The 20,399-nt window shown below is 39.8% G+C and overlaps 3 protein-coding genes across 3 annotated transcripts; all 3 read right to left on the bottom strand.

Moving 5' to 3' along the window:
* Positions 1 to 9,754: 9,754 nt before the first annotated feature.
* LOC144703444 (uncharacterized) lies at positions 9,755 to 10,778 on the bottom strand. The gene is made up of 2 exons (XM_078575640.1): positions 9,981 to 10,778; positions 9,755 to 9,889 (listed from the first exon to the last, which is right to left on the bottom strand). The coding sequence occupies exons 1-2, from the start codon at positions 10,776 to 10,778 to the stop codon at positions 9,755 to 9,757; spliced, it is 933 nt and encodes a 310-aa protein (XP_078431766.1).
* Positions 10,779 to 11,017: 239 nt separating this feature from the next.
* Positions 11,018 to 12,073, bottom strand: LOC144703386 (uncharacterized). The gene has a single exon (XM_078575583.1). It carries the CDS (start codon positions 12,071 to 12,073, stop codon positions 11,018 to 11,020), a length of 1,056 nt encoding a protein of 351 aa, XP_078431709.1.
* Positions 12,074 to 12,100: 27 nt separating this feature from the next.
* On the bottom strand, positions 12,101 to 13,565 carry LOC144703317 (uncharacterized). Its single transcript, XM_078575503.1, has 2 exons — positions 13,513 to 13,565; positions 12,101 to 13,445 (listed from the first exon to the last, which is right to left on the bottom strand). The coding sequence occupies exons 1-2, from the start codon at positions 13,563 to 13,565 to the stop codon at positions 12,101 to 12,103; spliced, it is 1,398 nt and encodes a 465-aa protein (XP_078431629.1).
* Between the last annotated feature and the right edge of the window lie 6,834 nt (positions 13,566 to 20,399).

The following is a 20,399-nucleotide window of genomic DNA, read 5'->3' as shown; positions in this document are numbered from 1 at the left end:
AGCAGCATGGCCTCCCCTTAGCCACTTTACCCGAGGTCCAGAATACGACACTTGAGACTAGTTCTGACTGTGCCATCTGGACGCTCACATCTGATGGAGCCTACACATGCTGCTCCTCTTGGGAGCACTTTCGTGTGAAATTACCCATACAGCACTAGGGTCACCGCATCTGGCATTCGGCGATCCTTACGCGCGTCTCCTTCTTCCTCTGGAGACTCCTCCACCGAGGTCTTCCGACTGATGACCGAGTGATCCATATAGGTCACTCTCTCAGTTCCCGCTGCCATTGCTGTCCCACATTCCCACATACAGAGATCATGGATCATCTTTTCTTCCATAGTGAGACAACACTTGAATGCTGGCGCCAAATCACAGACCATTGGCGCCCGCGGCCTCATGCTACATTGACCCCGTTCGAGTGTTTTGGCAGGGTGTTTCTCTCGCCAACATGCTCTAAATGGAGCCCCATCCTATACATCACCATAGCTTATCTACTATGGGAGATATGGAAAGGGCGAAACTTTTCTCGTTTTGCATATTCGCCCGTGCGCCCCGCGAATATCATGGGTCGAGTCAAGTTGTGGATCAAGCCCATCCACCACCTCATTCCACCTCAAGCCGGCAGATCAGCACTCGCATGCGACCTCCTCCGATCTTGGGACATTCCGGTGACCCCTGCCCCTATCCGAATTCAGTTCCGGGTTGTTTATTGGACACCACTGCCAATCGGCATCCTTAAATTGAATGTGGATGGTGCGGCCAAAGGGAACCCGGGGCCAGCTGGGGGGGGGGGGAGGTATCCTCCGGGACCATACATGGAGCATTCTCTTTGCTTTTTCTTCTTTCTATGGCACACAGACTAATACAGTAGCCGAAGCTATGACGATACATGATGGTCTACTCCTCTGTGAGGAGCGAAACCTTCACAATATTGTCGTAGCATCGGACTCACAAGTGTTAGTCGACATGCTTCGTGTAGGTACATGCTCCCAGTGGCGGCTCCATCGTGTATGGCAGGACATCATGCGGTGCCGTCCTCGCACAACCAGCTTTCGACATCAGCTGCGAGAGGGCAACCAGACAGCAAATGCCCTCGCCAACCAAGCGGTACATGCACAAACCTCTTCTTCCATCTTTCTTTCTTGGCAGGCGCTCCCTCCGACAGCTAGGGGCTGTTATCACGTCGATCGTCTCGGCATGCAGACCCTCCGCACGTAGCGCATCCTCGCGACGACAGGCCCGCGGGAATGGAGGATTGCGTGGAACACTGGAGCTAGAGGGATGGCCTGCGCGCACCTCAGCTGAAGACCTCGCCACACACTTCATCGATACCACTTGACAGAGGCGAGGACATCTCCAAAACTACTCGCGGGGGGCTCAGGTGGGACGTCGACACGAACACTTCTCCGAGCACCTGCAAGGTATCACATATGTATCTTTTCTTTCTTCTGAACATGGGCGTGGACGAGTGGGATCCGAGTGTAATTGGGATATTTATACTCGTTCCACGCCTATAAACACTTATAAACACTCCACTTATATATAAAATCTCCTTGGGTGGCATCCAGGGCACGGATGGATCTGTCTACGGGCACAACCGTCAGGTTGGCCGTACCCGGCACCGCGTTTTTTGCCAAAAAAAAGTCTCCAGGCTTAGTCATTATTATTATCCAACTTAATGATATTTGTACTCGATATCGTTAAGTGCTTAATGATATCCAATAATAATATTAGTTTTTCACCCTAAAATTGTTATCTGTTATCAATTTATCATTATCGGATACATTGCAGCTTCTCTAGATTATGTATTACGGATGCCGTTTGTAGCATCCAATGAGAAACTAATCACTAAGTCGGCCACCATTCCCACAAGCTCCAGATCAGAGTTTACTTCTTGAACTCATTTGTGATGCATCTGATTTTGATGTATGAGCAGTATAGGGACAGAGAATGGACAAGAAGCATGTGGCCATTTATTATGTAGAAGAACCTAAATTGTTGTGCAACTGAATTAGTCATGGGAAGGGGTTACCAGCTATAATTTTTGTATTAGATAATTGAGGGACTTATTTTCTGGGTAGAAGAATATCTTTTTGATCACATTTCTATGAAACTTTTGCTAAGAAGGAGAGTAAACCTAGGTTAATAAGATGGTTTTGCTTTTGGAGGAAGTTAAAGGAAGTAGCAAACCATCTTCCTGATTCTGAATCAGATGCGTTAATGAGATGATTGTGAATGATTCTGTTCCATGATTTCCGTGACCATCATTTGATGAGTATTCATAATAAAAAATTGCCTTGTTTGTGAACATAATGAATGTTTCGTTATTAGGATAAGAGCCTAAAGAGTGAAAGTTCAATGAGAGGAATACATTCTTTGATGAATTTCACTCTTATGTTTCAGATGATCTAGAGTCTTTTTGCAAAGGAGTTGACCATATATTGAGGAGATGCGTGGTTTATGAGGAATATGAGAAGAGTTTAGAATGGTGATATTCCAATCCGAGCGGAGGTCACTTTTCTTCAAGAATCCCAGCTCCCAATGTACCTGATTGTGGATTTTGGCCCTCATTGTTTTAAGATGCTCATAATTATTATCGTCATTTTACCTAATGTCAAGCAACTTTAAACATGTGATATATGGACCAAATGACTCTGAAACTCAACTTGGATGTTGATATATTTGACTAGTGGGGTATTGATTTCATGGAACCTTTCCTAAATTCAGATGGCTTTGAATATATTTTACTATCTATTACTTATGTATCTTGGCGATGGGTTTCATACCTGCAAGGAGCAATAAGGTAGTTACTCAGTTCATTAATACACATATTAACCATATTTGGACATCCTAGAGCCATCTTCGGTGATGGGGGGTCTCATTTTACTAACTTCATATTTAATGCACTTTGAGAAATTTTGGTGTGCAGCATAGAGTTACAACCCCATACCAACCGCTAGAAAATGAGCAGGTTGAATTGTACCATAGGGATGTCAAAAGGATATTGAATAAGATTGTGTGGCATGATGTCAAAGATTTATCAAGGAAACTAGATAAGGGACCATGGGCGTATAGAACAAATTAGACACTTACTGTTATGTCTCTTCTTTAGCTTATTTTTGGAAAATCTTGACAGTTAGCTATTGTATTGGAATATAATTCCTAGTGGGCCATAAGAAAGCATAATCTCTCTTAAGATCGTGTAGCAAGTAAAAGACTCGTTTCGCTTCATGAATTACTCAAAATCCAGAATCAAGCTAATGTGAACTTTGGGATGTAAAAAACCAAAATGAAGGAATTTCATCAGAAAAGTTTATGGAGGAGGAACTTCTATGAAAATAATAAAGTATGACTATTTAATTCAAGACTTGGATTATATTCTAAGAATCTTAGATCAAGATATGATGGATCTTACTTATATCCATATTAGTTTATACAGTTTTGATGACTTACAGAAAGACAGGTCATAGCTTCAAAGGGAATGGATAAATATTCGAACCAATAAAAGAACCCCTTCACATCAAGTTGAATTACGCTAATGAAGAAGAAAAAAACACTACCGCTTCTTCTTATACATATTTCAGTTATTCATTCTTACGCTTATTTCCCTTTTATTTTATTTTTCTTTGTTATTTTTTTCAGGTAGTTATCCTTTGGAGTTATGAAGATCATCACAAAGTGACTAAGAAGTTAAACATGTGAGCATGGTGTAGAAAGAATATGAATCTCCTACAGTTTGCATGTCCTCATCATTGATTTAATTTATCTATTTGTAATTAGGAAGTCGGTAACTTTAAGTTGGGGGAGAATGATGTGATGAAAGTTTTAAGTTTTCTTGTGTTATGCCAAGTTGAGGGGTATTTATTACCATGAACTTGATCTATATTTAACCCCACCTGAGCAAATCCCTTCACTTTTGATCATAAATGAATGTGTAATAAAGTTAGGCTCGTATAGAGGATGATGATCAAGACCCAAATGAGTAAAACACTAATACTAGAGGATGTGTCACTTGTTTCTAATGAAGAGGATATCTGAGAGGGATGATGAAAAAACTGGAACCTCCAAGGCTTGAAGTAATATCGTCTCTGAATGAGTGATTGGTGCACACCTTATCTTCACCAACCTAAATTAGTTGAACCTACTCATTTTTATTATATTCTCACAGGTGAATCTTATATGAGGTTGGTGTATGAATTTCTTTAAGTTCTATGCACAAAATCTCCTTGACTTGAATCTCCTAAGCTTATCTTGAAGCTAGTAAATTTATCCTCTTAATTTATTTTATCATTATGTACCCGGAAACTTTACATTTATCCATTTAAAGGGACCCGTGTATGTATTTTCTATTATTAATATGGATAGGACTATGTCCCGAGTCTGCCTCTCCCTGTTTTTAGTGTCTTAGTGATATCTCTTTATTTGGGTTCTGCTTCCAATTTCACTCTTCATCTTATACTCTCATTCTTCCTTTCACTTTCCATTAATATGAATTAAGGCTGGATTCAAATTAATTCAAAGACTTTGATTATTATTTGGCAAATATTTAAGTAGTTATTCTTTAACATTTTGTTGGAATTGAATCACATTAATGATATGTGCCTTTGAAAAAATAAAAATAAATGAGAATAATCTATGGGGTTTTGTCTATTCTGTTTTGTCTTTCTTCATATTATTTCCTTATTGATGAATTTTTTGACAACTCCCATAGACCTAATGGTTAGACTTATGTTCCTATTTTTCTTGAGAATATTCCCCTTTCCTTTTAAAAAATTGGTAGTAGTTTATCAGAAGTAGCATTATCCCCATGCACATTTTTGTGTATTCACTTGATGGAGATTTATTCATTATTATGTGAGCTTCAAGTTAATCCCATTTTCATGTCTCGTTTAAGTTCATTGAATGAAGATTTATTCATTATTATTCAGATGTGATGTTTAAAATGGAGTATGTTAATACATGAAATGATCAAGTAATTATGATGAAATCATAATACATGGCCCATTGATCTTTAACTATGTGTTTTTATTATTCTTATTCAAATTATACTTAAGATGGACATCAAATATATATGGATAAAATTACTCTATCTAATGTCACTCATATGATGAGTATGGTCGATCTCAAAACTATCGAGGAAGAAACCAACTAATAAATAGTGGGTGATCTCCTATCAGTTGGTTCGTAGAAAGTTGATTACGTCATGAATGTTATCTTACCTGATTCTTAAGAAAGTTGATTACGTCATGGTTGTTTACGTGGTCCTTGGACCTGAGACATTAAAGACATATGGTGGATGGATGGTTGTACTTTGATTATAACTTACAAGTTCCTACTCATAGATTTCCAAACAGTATTATCTTGGATGCATCAAGAAGTCATAAAGATATTTTAGTGGTTGGTATGGGATCGCCCACCCTCAATATAAGAGGAGATATCTCAAGGAAGATGATTCCATGTAGTTCTAGGCAAGAGTTCTCTAATGATTTCCAAAAAAATTAGTACAAACGCAAAGGACTGATTGATAAACCAAAATTAGGGTTATAAATGTCATTAAAGTCTTATGGTTTAAGAAAAAAATATTATAACTTTACTTTTGAGCTTATGGCGAGAAAGGGTTGAATCGGTGAAATTTTAGTTTTAATATCTATTTTTTTATTTTTATATTTATTTCAGGAATTAAATTTAATTAATAAAATGAAACTAGTGATTAATTAAAAAAATCACAGGTTTTATTCAAATTTGATAGAGCAAATTATAATTGAAAATACTAATTAATTCTAATTTAAATACCTTCTTTAGCGCTTCACCGAGTGATAGTTGATGGAGATAGACATGAGTGGAGTAAATCAGACAAAAGAGACATCGTGATGATTGTGATGGAAATGATGGTGGGTACATATTGACGAGTGACAAAGCAAGGGTGAGTGATGATGATTTTACCACGTTGGTGTGAAAGAGATGTTGGTGGATACACGGGTGATTACCAGTGGAGTTGGAGGTGCCCTGGATGATAGTGGAAACCTAGGCTATGGACAATGATAAATTAGGAAAAGGATGAAGTTATGAGTTAGAAAAAAGGCAAAGATCATACTAACCTCATTTCATAGACTTCATTATATATTATGAATATATTCTATTAATGAATGACTAACAAGATTGAGAAAGTGTGTTTGGCTTATTGGACGCATTTATTTCCATCAATACACATATGTTAATTGACGATGACAACATCAAAAGGCGTCACTTGATCCATCACAAGCTGGAGAAAGAACCGATTTTATTAATTATTATATATGTCGATATATTTAAGGATAATTTTGGCATATAAAAGGTTATTAAACTCTTAGATTTAATTAACAAAATGGATATGTAGGCATAGAGGATCACACACAACTTTTTTGATGCTGGTGGGTGATAAGCCTAAAAATGTACGTAAAATATGTCGTTGTCTGGGCTTTTAGACTTATGCAATAAAATTTATAATTTCCCTTAATCACTAAATATGAATATAGAGCAAGTAAGGGGTCGAACCACAGGGAGGCAACAAATGAGAATTTTTATCCAATTTTAATAAATTAATTCAAGAATGAATTAATTTTGCAATTAATAAATCTTAATTATCCTCAATAATATTCTTTAATTAATCAAAATTAAGTAAAACTTAATTTTGGTTTTTTAATATTTCTGTCATAAAATTCAAGATAGGAAATTTATAATTTTAAGCTCAGATTAATTGAGATTATTAATTTCCCAATTATTATAAATTTTAAAATAATTTTATGAATTAAAATTGGGAATTAAATAATCAAGAAAGAGATCTTTAAATTGGAGTTCAAGATAGATGAATTTTCGATTCAAATTTTATTTTTAGGTTTTTTATATATTAAATTAAATTCCTAAACAATAAAAATCGAAATCTAGAGAGAGAAACTAAACAAATTAACCCAGAGAGAGAAAGTGAAGAAATTGTAAAAAAAAAATTGAAATCCGACCCTAAATCAAAAATCTAATGAAGCAGAAATATTTTAAGTTGGTGTAGAATTAAGGATCAAAAACTAGATCTTGAATCAGAATCAAAATGAAGTGCTAATCTTATTCAAAACAAACTTCTAGGGCATGTACATTTCGCCCATGCCTTGGCATTTTAGAATCGTTCAAGAAGATGATTGAAATACAAATCAGAGACTTAAAAATTTGAGTTCAGAAGCAAGATCTGTCGACTTCAAGAATCCCTCCTGTGTCCTTCCTGGCCAATTGCTTGGGGGAGATCATCCAAAAGTGAATTTAGCCCTTTTCCAGACATCCATTTAAAGATCCAACCGTCTGGATTGTAGAGGAGGAAAAGGCGAACCTACCCTCAAAATTTCAGCCCAATCGGACTTGTAAATCTCAAGATATCAAGGTTTTAGTGAGGGTAATTTTGAGCCATTGGATCTCTTGAATTTGCTTAAAAATCGGATTTATTTGGTTGGCTGGGTTGATTTCCTCATTTTCCCCATCCTCGGATTGCGTGCAGGCTTCGTTGTCCGCGTCGGCTGCTCGTCATTTGAACTGCTTTTAAAAAAAACACAAAAAGACAAAAAAGAACTTTTGTTCTCGGTATTTAAATGCCACGTTCTTCTCTCTCTCTTCTGCCGCTATTCTTTTCTCTCTCTTCTCTCTTTTATATTATTTAAATCATAGCCTTTAATGTTGACTATTCCTCTCTCTCTCCTCTCTCTATTTATTATATAATAATAAATCATAGGCGCTATTCTCTTCTCTTCTTATTCCGCACCCGTTATTTTTGACCATTCTTCTCTCTCTCCTCCTTCTATAATAATAATAAAAAAATATCCGGCGCTATTCTCTCTCTCTCCTCCGCTCATTCTCTCTCTCTTTTCTCTCTCTCATTTCTTATTTAATAAATACTAGTGTGGCCCGCTCGCAATGCTCGCTTGGAGTGGACCCAAAGGAATAAAAAATGATTGGTTTCGACAATGTCAGCCGTAAAATGATGTACTAAGGAATGATTAAATGCTCGGATTTCGTAGAGATAATTCTTGAACTTAGAAGATCACATAGTGCGACATGCAAATTGCACCTACCAAGTGCGACAACGGAGGGAATCCCTCATTATTCAGAATTTCTTACATATGGTAAGGGTTCTTCAACCATTGAAAGGAATGAATTCAGCAGCAGAGCAGCTCTCAAAGAACTCTGTTGCAATTCTGCAAGAACAAAGGAACACCCAAAATCAGGAAAACCAATAGATTTCCCTTGCGTAGAAGCATGTTTGACAGGAAAGGGAACAACGAACAAATGGAGATCAATATGGAACGAAATGATAAAAAATGCGTCGTTGTGCACGACAAAATAACCGCAACGCCATATTTGCGCCATTGTTCTCAACTCATCCCAATTACTCTTTGAATTATCATCTCAAAGAATCATCAAATGGGACAGGGGCATCACCTGGAATTAAGAAGAAGGGAAAGAAACGGGACGAACCAAATGCGATGCGCTGAACAGAGGAGCCATATTTGCGCCATAGATCTCTACTCATTGCCATAAATCTCTGCTCGCCATATTTGCGCCATAGAGTTAAGATCGCATTTGCGCCATAGATCTCTACTCGTCTCAAAGAATCATCAAATGGACCACTGGCAGCACATAAAATTAAGGGAAAGGGAATCGGAAGGGGACAAACCAGATGCGATGCGCTGGATTGAGGAGCAATCACCGTCGGGTCGATGAAGACCTAAGATCGTAGTTTTGAGGACCCCTACCTCGGCACCAGATCAGTTCTGAAAGAAGTCCGCTGAAATTCTGCAAGAAACAGATCGATGAAGATCAGAAGAACACCCGAAATCGGGGAAAACTGACAGATTTCCCTTGCGTAGAGGTATGTTAGGGAGGAAAGAAAGCAACGAACATATGGCCATTCGTAGAGATCAAAATGATAGAAAAACACGTCGTTGTGCACAGAAAAGAAAACCGCAACGCCATATTTGCGCCATAGATCCCTACTCATCCCAAGTATGCTTTCAAGAGTCATCTCAAAGAAGCATCATATGGGTCACGGGCAACACATAGAATTAAGAATTGCAGGGAAAGAAATGGGACGAACCAGACGCATGCGCTGAATAGAGGAGCAAGGAGGAAGAAGACGCAGGGAGGAGCAATCGTCGGCGCATGCTGAGTACCCCTACCTCGGCACCATAGCATTTGCCATAGAACTCCGCTGCAATTCTGCAAGAGATAGATCGAGGACGAACATAAGTACTCCCAAGATGGGGAAAACCATGTTGAGTAATTTATGTATTATTTATCACCCTGTGGGTTTGCTTGGTTCGTTGGTTGTAGGTGAAGGAGGTGCAAATAATGGAAGAGCCCTCCTCCGTACGATGTTATTTTTTCTTGAAGATATTGGTCGAAATGATGTATATCTTTGTGACGTTGATGGCGATCACTTCCTGTAAGATAAATTTAAGTTGTGTTGAGTTTGGGATATCATGGCAATAAGAGGTGGAGAGCGAGTTAGGGAGTGTACCTGAGAGTGGAATTGAGAATGGAGATTCTCATTGGAAAATCTCTGTGTAAACGACATTAGTCACGTGCGAGCGGTTTGCGCCGCCATCGCAGTACACGATTCCTGCTGGACCGATTCGTGTTCTTGAGAGGGCAAAATAGAGTTGGCCATGGGTGAATAGCAGATTCGGTAGATACAACCCCATTGTGTCGAGAGTCTGTCCCTGGGATTTATTAATTGTCATTGCAAATGCAAGTCGAATTGGGAATTGAAGGCGCTTGAATCGGAATGGAAGCCTTGACTGAGACGGGTAGAGCGCAATCCGTGGTAGGAGATGGACTTCACCATAGAATTTACCTTGACTGAGGATACTGACTTGCACCATTGTTGTAAAAAAGCAAACCACTCGCAGCCTAGTCCCGTTGCACAGGCCTTGTAATGTGTTCAAGTTTCGGATAAGGATTACGATGCACCCGATCTTGAGGCGAAGTTTGTGGAGCGGCATTGTTGCATCGTCAATTGTGTTTAGAAACTCTGTTGGATACAGTGATTCGTTATTGACTTCGCCAAGGGGGATTTCATCGAAGATTAAGTACTCCATTGCCTCGCCTGGGAAGACATCGAGCACCATGTTGTTGACTGCAACCACATCTTCGTTCAGGGGGGTTAAAATTGTTTTTGATAGCAATTGACTGTCGGCATCTTCAAAGTAACCATAAACTTGGGTAATGAGATCGGAGAGAGAGGAGACGCGGCGGATGTCATTTGGGAGATAGACATTTGGGCCAACCCGTCCTTCTCCAACAGCAAGTAAGAACTCGCTCCATGCTCGGTGGTCTAGCGAAACGCGAACATTTGTTTTGAGCCAAAAAATGGAGCAATGGCGCCACACATCACTGCGGTTGAGGGCTGAGTTGACGATCATTGCGCGTGAGCCTTTATGTATGACTGGAAGCATTTGCCTGAAGTCGCCTCCCATCACAACAACTTTGCCGCCGAAAGGAATGTTTTCCAGATATGGGTCGGCTGTCTTCATCAAATCATGAATACTTCTATCAAGTGTCTCATAAACATGGCGGTGCATCATTGGAGCTTCGTCAACTATTATAATACTTGCTGACAGAATTTGGTGGCCAATCATTGAATCAGGCGAGAATCCACATGTTGAGACGTGAGTTACCGGGATAGGAATCTTGAATGTAGAGTGCAACGTTCGCCCTCCTTCTAGGAGGAGCGCCGCGATACCACTTGTTGCAGTCGTCATTGCTGAGAGGCGAGAGGCCTTTATCTTTGCAAGAATAGCAGCGTAGAGAAACGTCTTACCAGATCCACCAGGCCCATCAACAAAGAAGACATTCCCCTCAGCACGTTTCAGCGATGCAACGGCTTTGAATACAGCGTCGTAAAGTTATCTTTGTTCTTCATTTAGCATGCCTTGTAGGTGTTCTGCACTAAGGACTGCATTCTCGTTGGTGTTTCCATGACTTGGCCTATTTATGTCATCTATTGGTTGAACTTGGACGCCTTGGGGTAATCCTGGTTGAACTTGGACGGCCTGTTTAAACGAATGTCCTCTGACATTGGTTCGAGGTACTTTCTGAGAAGCATAAGTGGATTGGAGATTTCACAGTAGAGCAACATCATCGCATAGAGGTCACGAACTTGACGGGGAGAAGCGACACCTGATGCCATTGCGAGATCATTGTCAAACTCAGCATCAGAGTGGAGTAGGTCGCGAGCAGCTGCAGCTTGCTGATATGTGTCGTAAACAACACCAGCCACGGTGCGTAAATCTGCGTAACATGTAGCTCCTGGTACATGATGAAGCATCAATCGGAGGTAGTATCGAGCACTGTCGCGAGGGCACACAAAGTGCACCCTTCCAATGCATTGTTGTCGTTGACGTCGTGTCCACCGTCGGGCAGAATCGTTCCACGTGTAATACGAAGGGAAGTCGCAATACAACATTTGCTTGGCTAGATTATCTTGCGGATGCTCACGGTTGTAAAGCATCCACTCTGTGAGGGGCGTGCGCTCAGACCTATCTATGACTTCAGTAATTGTTTCTCCTTCTGCGTACACCACTGTTTGCATATTCTCGTCGTGAACTTGTAAGGCAAAAACGGTTGGATACATTTTTTGCATACTGATTTCGTAGATTCGCCAGAATGCCTCTGATGCAGATACGTATCGTGCGTCTAGATACTGTTGGGCTTCATCTTGTGGATTATTTTGAGAATTATTGCCAATGCCGAAGTCTGTAATAGCGGAAGTTGGAGAAACTCTTGCTTGGATGCGATCGTGGCCCTTGTAGACATACTTGTACAGATACTTCACTGACTGAATGGAAGAGCAGATTTCCACGTTAATGTGACAGTTGAATGCCTTGCATAAATATTTATTGTATGGAACAACCCAGCGATTATCAATGACATGAGGACCCTTCTGGATGGCCCGGCCGTTATTGCGTCGTAGGTAGAGAGGGTACCCATCATTGGTTACTTGGGTGGAGTCAACGAATTCTTTGGGGAACTTCTTGGAGCACTTTTCTTTCTTCATACATGGACATTTTGGGTTTGCAGAACCTCAAGGGCCGTGGATCATATGTGTTGTGACACAGTCGAACAAATCCTTGTCGCTGGGATCTGGTATTTCAGCGCACACTATCTTATCAATGTCCTCTGGGGTCTTCGGCTTGTATTGAGCGTCCAATACCCACAACATGTGCGCGTGAGGGAGGCCACGTTTCTGAAATTCGACAACGTACACACGACCATTTACTTTGCTGAATACTTCCTTGTCGATTATCAAATGGAGGAGCTCCTTAAGTTTCAACTGGAAAACACGACAACAAAGATCGAATTGATCTTGTGCCTTCTGGCAAGGTAGTAGAGATTGTGTGATATCAGGCCATTTTAGATTGCAAGTCATTGTGATAAATAGATCGGGCTTCCCCATCTTTCTGACGATGGCCATAGCGTCCTGGTACAACCCTTGCATGTAGCGTGGGCCACTTGTAAAAGAAGGCGGGAGAATGATCATCCTCCCCGCTGGCATAACAACATTGTCTGTGGCGACTTGATCAACCAACCCTCGATAGAGACTCGAACGCAACGTTGACTGGTTGCATCGAATCCAATGTAATCGTGATTCTTCAAATTTTGCGTAAGCATCCACAACATATTCTTGAAAAAGCCTGCCAGAAAGATGAAGCACTGTTGAAGAGTCATGAACCATGAAGTGGTAGGCATAGAATTGATTCATTGTCACATGGGCGCTTTCCTTTAGCTGCAGGCTCCACCCTGGACTACCGTAGGGAAATAGCAACACAAAGTGGAGCGGATCATAATATCCGTTCAGCTGATTAACGAATTGCAGGCCTCCACCACGCTTGCGAAGAACAATGCTGCGCCTTCCGTCTCCTTCATGTCCATCGCCAGTCATAAGAACAGCAATTTCAGAGGCGTTGGGTTGATCATAACGTCTATCCGGGATGGAAGGCTCTCCAATCCGTAGCTCGAATTCTTGGGTGGATGCGGTGAGCAGTGCTTGTTCGTTGTTTGCTTGGAATTGAGTAACAAATGGGTTGGCCACATGTAGACAGTGCTGGATCTTTTCAAGGATGCTGCGATGTAAATCAGGGAAGATTGAGCATCGTCGTTCTATTTGATAGTCTGTGTTGTAGATGTAGATTTGAGCAAAAGAGGGAGCATGACCAACAGGGGGCAACAAAGCATTTGAAATCTGATGGTAGACAGCACCTTGGATTCGATAAGTGTACACACCGGCACAATTGTCGGCGAGGGTACGGTCAAAATTTGCACCGCTTGATGTGAAACTGAAAGCTGAATTATAAGCTCGAATGAAATTGCGGTAGTGTTTTGACTCATTTGTCGTGCCCTGAAGCAGCTCGAGAAGCAATGATGGCGGCCTGGGGAATGTTGGCAATGTGAATTTACCATCCCTACAACATAAGTGGAACACAGGGTTTTACTGACTTGTACCAGGTTTGCGTTCTTGTATCCAAAACTTTGCGTCGCACGAAGCACATGGTGCATTCATGACTCCGAGGAAATGTGGTTGAACATCTTGCACATTGCGGGTAGCGGCGAGTAGTGTATTCACATTTGTTGATCTCGTTGATCGAAGATATGCAATTCTTTCGGCCCGACGGTTGCCACTGGTAACGGTTGACATTGTGAACCTACTAAAAGTCTTGAAGATTAGGCAGAGGGGAAGATAATTAAATGGAGTACGGGAAAGGGTGTAGAGACATAATAGAACCGGGGAGGAGCGCTAAAGTAGTAATTTGTTTTTCCTGTTGACAATTAATTACCCAGTGAGATGAATCTCATTTTCTCCACATTTCCTAAAGAAAAGAGTTGGCAAATGTGTGCCGAACATTTATTCGGGTGGGGGGAAACATCATAAGCCGTTGGTACAGTTCCAGAAGAAAGATAGATTCGAAAATCAATAAGTCTGACATATATTCGAAATCTCGTAATGTAGATTAAAAATTCAGCAGGGTAGTGAAATTTGCATTTATGAAAACTTACCAGGCCTTTTAAAATAGTTTTATTCATCGAGCAAATGTAGTCCATTAAAGAGGATAATACGTAGTCCCAATTACTGGCCTGGTTAATTGCAAATGCGGAAGATTCTACACCATGTCCAGCGAAGTACCTATTTGGAATTGAATGCATAAAAGTAGGCAAAAGAGGCAATAGATATGAAAGTCTTTTGAATCAGAAAATTTATAGTTGGAATTCCAAAGCAAGAAGGCCCAACAGCAAAATTACTTTCTTGCATGATTGAGTACGCCAACAAAATGTAAGGTAAAATTAGTGTACTCATATTAAAAATTCAGCAGGGTAGTGAAATTTGCATTTATGAAAACTTACCAGGCCTTTTTAAATAGTTGTATTCATCGGGCAAATGTAGCCCATTAAAGAGGATAATACGTAGTCCCAATTACTAGCCTGGTTAATTGCAAATGCGGAAGATTCTACACCATGTCCAGCGAAGTACCTATTTCGAATTGAACGCATAAAAGTAGGCAAAAGAGGCAATAGATGTGAAAGACTCAGCCAATCAGAAAATTTATAGTTGGAATTCCAAAGCAAAAGGCCCAAAAGCAAAAGTACTTTCTTGCACGATTGAGTACGCCAACAAAATGTAAGATAAAATTAATGTATTCATATTAAAAAATAAGCAGGGCAGTGTAATTTGCATTGAAATCTTACCGGGCCTTTTTCAATAGTTGTATTCATCGAGCAAATGTAGCCCATTAAAGAGGATAACACGTAGACCCAATTACTGGCCTAGTTAATTGCAAACGCGGAAGATTGTACACAATGTCAGCGGAGTACCTGTTTGAAATTGAACGCATAAATGTGGGTATTATTCTGGATGCGCCATTTCGCCTATCTGGCACAGCCGCATGGATGCCAACACGATGATGATTTTCATTTAACTAATTTGAAGAAAGTAACTAAAAGGAATTATGAGATGAATGTCCGCGTGAGACTTCAAATTAAAGCAGTTGTCTAGAAATGATAATCTGAAATTCTAACTTAGGCGATGAAATCATGATTTGAAAATTGAAATGTACTCACAGCCATCTAGAGTAATCTTGCAATAAACTTGCAGCAGTTTATCCATGATAACGACGATTGATTCTAAAATCGAAAAAAAATGAGGAATAATCAAAATAATTGACAGAGATAGGAGGTATGATAGCTGTTTCTCGGTTTCCTGATTTCTTTGGAGAGAATATATGACGTAGAAGAATGAAGACTTAAGAGAGTCGGAAGATTTACCACGGCGAGGCGATCGAGGGAGTGAGCGAGCGATTCTTGGATGATTGGAGGGCTCCTCTGAGCACGGAGGCTACGGCGTTTGCCTGGCCATTGGGGGTTTCGCTGGCGATGATGGCTTCTGCCGGCCGATCCGCAGGCGCTTCCTCTGCCATTGTACATGGATGTGAAGAGAAAACTATTGTTTTGCATGGCAGAGTAATTAGATTTTCATTGGAGTACCAATTCGTCGGTGGGAGGAGAGGATTGCGATACCAGATTGCCATAAAACACTGTAAGCACATGGGTAATATTCTGTATGTGCCATTTCGCCTAAATGGCATGGCCGCATGGATGCCAGCACGATGATGATTTTCATTAGATTAATTTAAAGAAATTAACTAAAGGGAATTATGAAATGAATGTCCGCGTGAGACTTCAAATTAAAGCAGTTGTCTATAATTGATAATCTGAAATACTAACTTAGGCGATAAATTCTTGACTTGAAAATTGAAATGTACTCACGGACATCTAGAGTAATGTTGCAATAACCTTGCAGCAGTTTATCCATGATAACGGCGATTGATTCTAAAATCGGAATCAAAATAATTGACAGAGATAGGCGATGTAATAGCTGTTTCTCGGATTCCTGAGTTCCTCGGAGAGAATACATCACGTAGAAGAATGAAGACTGAAGAAAATCAGAAGATTTACCACCGGCGATGCGATCGAGGGACTGAGCGAGCGATTCTTGGCCGTCGGATATGGCTTTTGCCTTGTTGTTGTAGGATTGGAGGGCTCCTCCGAGCACGGAGGCTATGGCTTTTGCATCGGTATTGGGGGTTTCGCTGGCGATGATGGCTTCTCCCGGCCGATCCGCAGGCGCTTCCTCTGCCAATGTACATCTATAAAACTCAGTCCCTAGATAACTGCCGACGGATTGAAAACATACGAACAGAGACTATTTGACGGAATGAAAACTCAATGGAGACAATTTTACCGAGACAAACGCTCCAATAGAGACTCCGATTGTGTTCAGCGGTTGACAAAGGCGGAACATCGCACAAAATCTCTTGCAGATCTAGCGATAACCGAAAAACTGAGATCAATCGATACCTGCCTACAGATTGGAAACAGACTAACGTAGAGAATACAACGGAATATAGTCAATTTAACTGAGAGAAAATGCTCTAATGGATACTCCAATTGCATTGGTCGTTTACACTAAAATCAACGCGAATAAAAATCTCTCGCATATCGATTTTTAGTCGCAGAAATTTGAAGTCTCTATGACATCAATCGATACCTGCCTACCGATTGAAAACAGACGAACATAGACAATTTGACGGATTGAAAGAACACTGATCGCAAAAGATCGAGAAAAGAAGGAGATAGACGGCAGAAGAAAATCGCAAAAATAGAAATAAGAACACTGATCTTCTTGTTTTACTTTTTTGAATTTTTTCGATTTTTTTTCCTGCTTGATCGGTCGTGTTTCGTGGAAGTTCATGTGGAGTGTGCGCAGATTTCCAGGCGGAGACGGATTCGGAGCAGAGCGGACAGAGAGAAGATGTGGACAATATCAAGGAATCGGGGCAGATTCCGTTGGCGATGCCCTCTGATACGTTGAAAGAAACGGCTGAGTCCGCTGCGGTGCGGGATAATCGGCCCAGCGGGGATGGGGATGAGCATACCACTGGGGATGGGGATGAGCATATAAGAACACAGTACGGTTAGAAATAAGAACACTATTCTCAACCAAAAATTACCAAAAGTTCGAGAAAAGGAGATAGGCGGCAGAAGAAAATCGCAAAAATTACCTAGACTCGAGAGAAGAGGCTGTCATGCGAGAGATGGGAGAGATGGGAGCTCGATCGAGAAATGCTGTTTTTTGTTCTGAGGAGAAGTTTGATCCGAGAAGAAGAGGCTGGGAGCGGGAGAACAGGAGATTTGGAGATTTGGGGAGCGGGAGAAACGAATCGAAAACCCAAAGCGTATTGGTTTTTTCTCTCTCTTCTCTCTCCCTCTCTTTCTTCTCTCTCCAACTCTTCTCAGCCAATCAGAGGCCAGAAGGGCACACTAATTTGCTTTATAGTTATAGAGATATCCCTTCATTCGCCTGAATTTCGGGCGAATGACGTGGATATTCATAAATAAATATTTAAATAGATTTTAAATGCGAAATAAATAATATATATGTTATTTAAATATGTAAAAAATCATTTCTTGGCTAAATAATGGTCAGAAAAATATATAAAAATAGTGGAAAATTCTAAAAAATCATGAGATCACTTACTGACCTTAAACCAAGCAATTAAAGCTCTGTAAGAAATAATTCTTCACTGAAATGATGTTAGATTCCATGTAAAAAATGATAAAAAATCTGAAATAATAATAAAATGAGAGATTAACTGATTTATCTTTATTTTAACATGATAACATGAAAATAAAATCATTAAAACACATAAATAGAGTGTAAAATTCATTAATTAATCATATTAATTTGCAAGTTATCAGTGGGATGTATTTTATGAAATGTTTTCCGGGATAGGGAATTTCAATAAATCTTCTCCAAGGAATTCTTGAAAAATTTCCTAGTGGGTGTAAATAGAGATCGCACAATTATTTGATACCCATGCGAGTCATTGTTAAGTCCCCCACTTGCTTCTCTTGATCTTCTTGAGCGTTGCTTCTATTGAGACCAGATGGTGGAAAAATCCTCGGGGATATCTGGTGACGCAGTTCAAGGGAATGAAAACAAGATCTATTACTCTAATGATCATGTGGATACATCTATTGAATGGGCATTTGAACGGGTTGATGAAACTCATCCGAAGAACTGAAAAAACTGTGGAAGTCTTTTCACACCAGGTGATGTGATCATTTATGTTTTTAAAAAGCAAATACACCAAACCCAACACCACCTTCACTCTTTTTGAGCCATACACTCATTCTCATCTTTATTCACCTTAGGGTAGATATGAGCTTTATCGCTCCCAATATCATTGATACACATTTGATGTCCCATAATTATTACTCTTTACTTATAGGTAGTAGGAAAGTTATTGGAGATTTAAATAATTGAGTTGGAATAAGGTATGAGAAGAGTGATCCAGATAAGGAGACATGGGAGAATAAATTTGAACTATGACATCATTATTTAGTATTCGAATGCACAATCAATTTTGATTCAGTATTCTAAAAAAACACAACCAATTTTTGCTTCAGTACTCTACTGCATAGTTAATTTTGGATTATCAATAAAAGATACAAAACCCAACACCAACTTCACCCTTTTTGAGTCATTCATCCATTTTCTTATTTCTTTACCCTTAGGGTAGATATGAACCTCATTGCTCCTAGATTCATTTATGAATATTTGATGTTTTATAATTCTGACTTTACTTTAAGGGAGGATGAAATATATTGGGGATTTCAAGCATTGAACATGCATAACATGTGAGAAGAGTGATCTAGATAGGGAGATGTGCGAGTGAAATCTTGACAATACTAATGATTGATGAACCCAAAAAATAGAGTAAAATTACATCGTTATTGAATGGAGTTTAATCAATAAAATTTATAAACCGATACCCACATAAATGTATTAAATAAAGTATGAGTACAGATCATCTCCATAGGGAACAGATCTTAAGGAGAAAAATATCTCGATATGGTGATTTTAAGAGGATAAGGACTACGTATAGGTTAAGAGATAATGAAAATATGAAGATGGTGAGATGAGACGTGGATAATAACTATTTAATAAGAATGAGATGAATATTACCACAAGTGGTAGATAGTGGAATGTGAACAAAGTGAGTGAAGATGAGAGAGTGGGATAGAGGTAAATGTGAAGAGGTGATGATAAGAAAAGATCCTGAATAAGATGATATGATAAAAATATTTAAATTAGGGTTTATGAGTTAAATCAGGGTTTGAAGAAAAGACATTATGGAGATTATGGTACGGGACGTAGTGATAAAGGTGGTGGATATGGGAGATGAGTGAGGAAGAGATGGAGGAAGTTAGAGGTCTAGGGTTTATTAGGTGAATATAGAGGGATACATGGCATATATGGCACATAATGTAGAAAGTAGATGACACATGTAGTAGGTGGTAAATGATGATAGTCGATAGTGATGATGAAACACATATGAATATATCAACCTCCCTACTTCTCTATTGACCTCCTCCAAGCATTCAAGACATCAAGAACACCCTAGATGGACCTTCAAAACCTCACTCTCTTTCAATCTACCTCTCTAGGGTGAAGTGAGTATAAATATATCTTTAAAATAGGATAAAGTAGAACCATACAGATGGATAGAGGACATAAAGATGAAGCTACTATTAAAATTTCAGCTTGATTGGCGTTCTCTATTGTCAGATATCAAGCTCTGAGGTTGGATGACTACTAGTCGTTGATTTAATTGAATTTTTCTCTCTTCTCCTCCTCGTCAGTGCCGTCATGTCATTTTTAGGAATTTTTCTTTATCAATGAACTAAATACAATGGTTGGTTTGGGTTCATCCCCATGATCCTGTTGGGTTCTAGAGACCTAGATCTGGATGAAAAATTCAAAGCTATGCGCAGCGGAAGACATTTGTAAAATCGCACGGCATCGATAAAATCATTGAAATGAGGAAATTGTGCACAGATCACATCCGTGATTTCTTGGATCCTAGAATGAGATGAGTTGAGCTGCTCACGTGTGCAGCCTCTAGATGTATCCACGTGGTCCTCGGCACGTCGGATCTCCTCCTTCTCATTGACAAGCCCTGTTCAATCTCCACTGTCGTCGTTACGTCATCCCGATCACATCGGGTGTGGAGAGGGGGTGTAGGAGAAGGGAGAAGAAGGGGAATACCCCTGAACAATTCTGGCGTGGGTAAATTTTGTTCAGGGCCTTATCCTATTTATTCTAAGTGGGTATTTTTCATAAAAACCCCAAAACTTAAGTATATCTTCCGATGTCTAAAATACCATTTCTGTGTGACCGTCTAGACCCATGTATCAGTCTAGCTAACAGCTCTAGTGGCCCGATAACCTTTATTGGCCTTCAAAATTAACTAACTATATCATGATAT

Source organism: Wolffia australiana, chromosome 1 (genome assembly GCF_029677425.1).
Source record: "Wolffia australiana isolate 7733 chromosome 1, ASM2967742v1".
Taxonomy (NCBI): Eukaryota; Viridiplantae; Streptophyta; class Magnoliopsida; order Alismatales; family Araceae; genus Wolffia; species Wolffia australiana.
The sequence above is the reverse complement of the archived record's forward strand: the minus strand, read 5'-3'. Positions and strand labels throughout refer to the sequence as shown.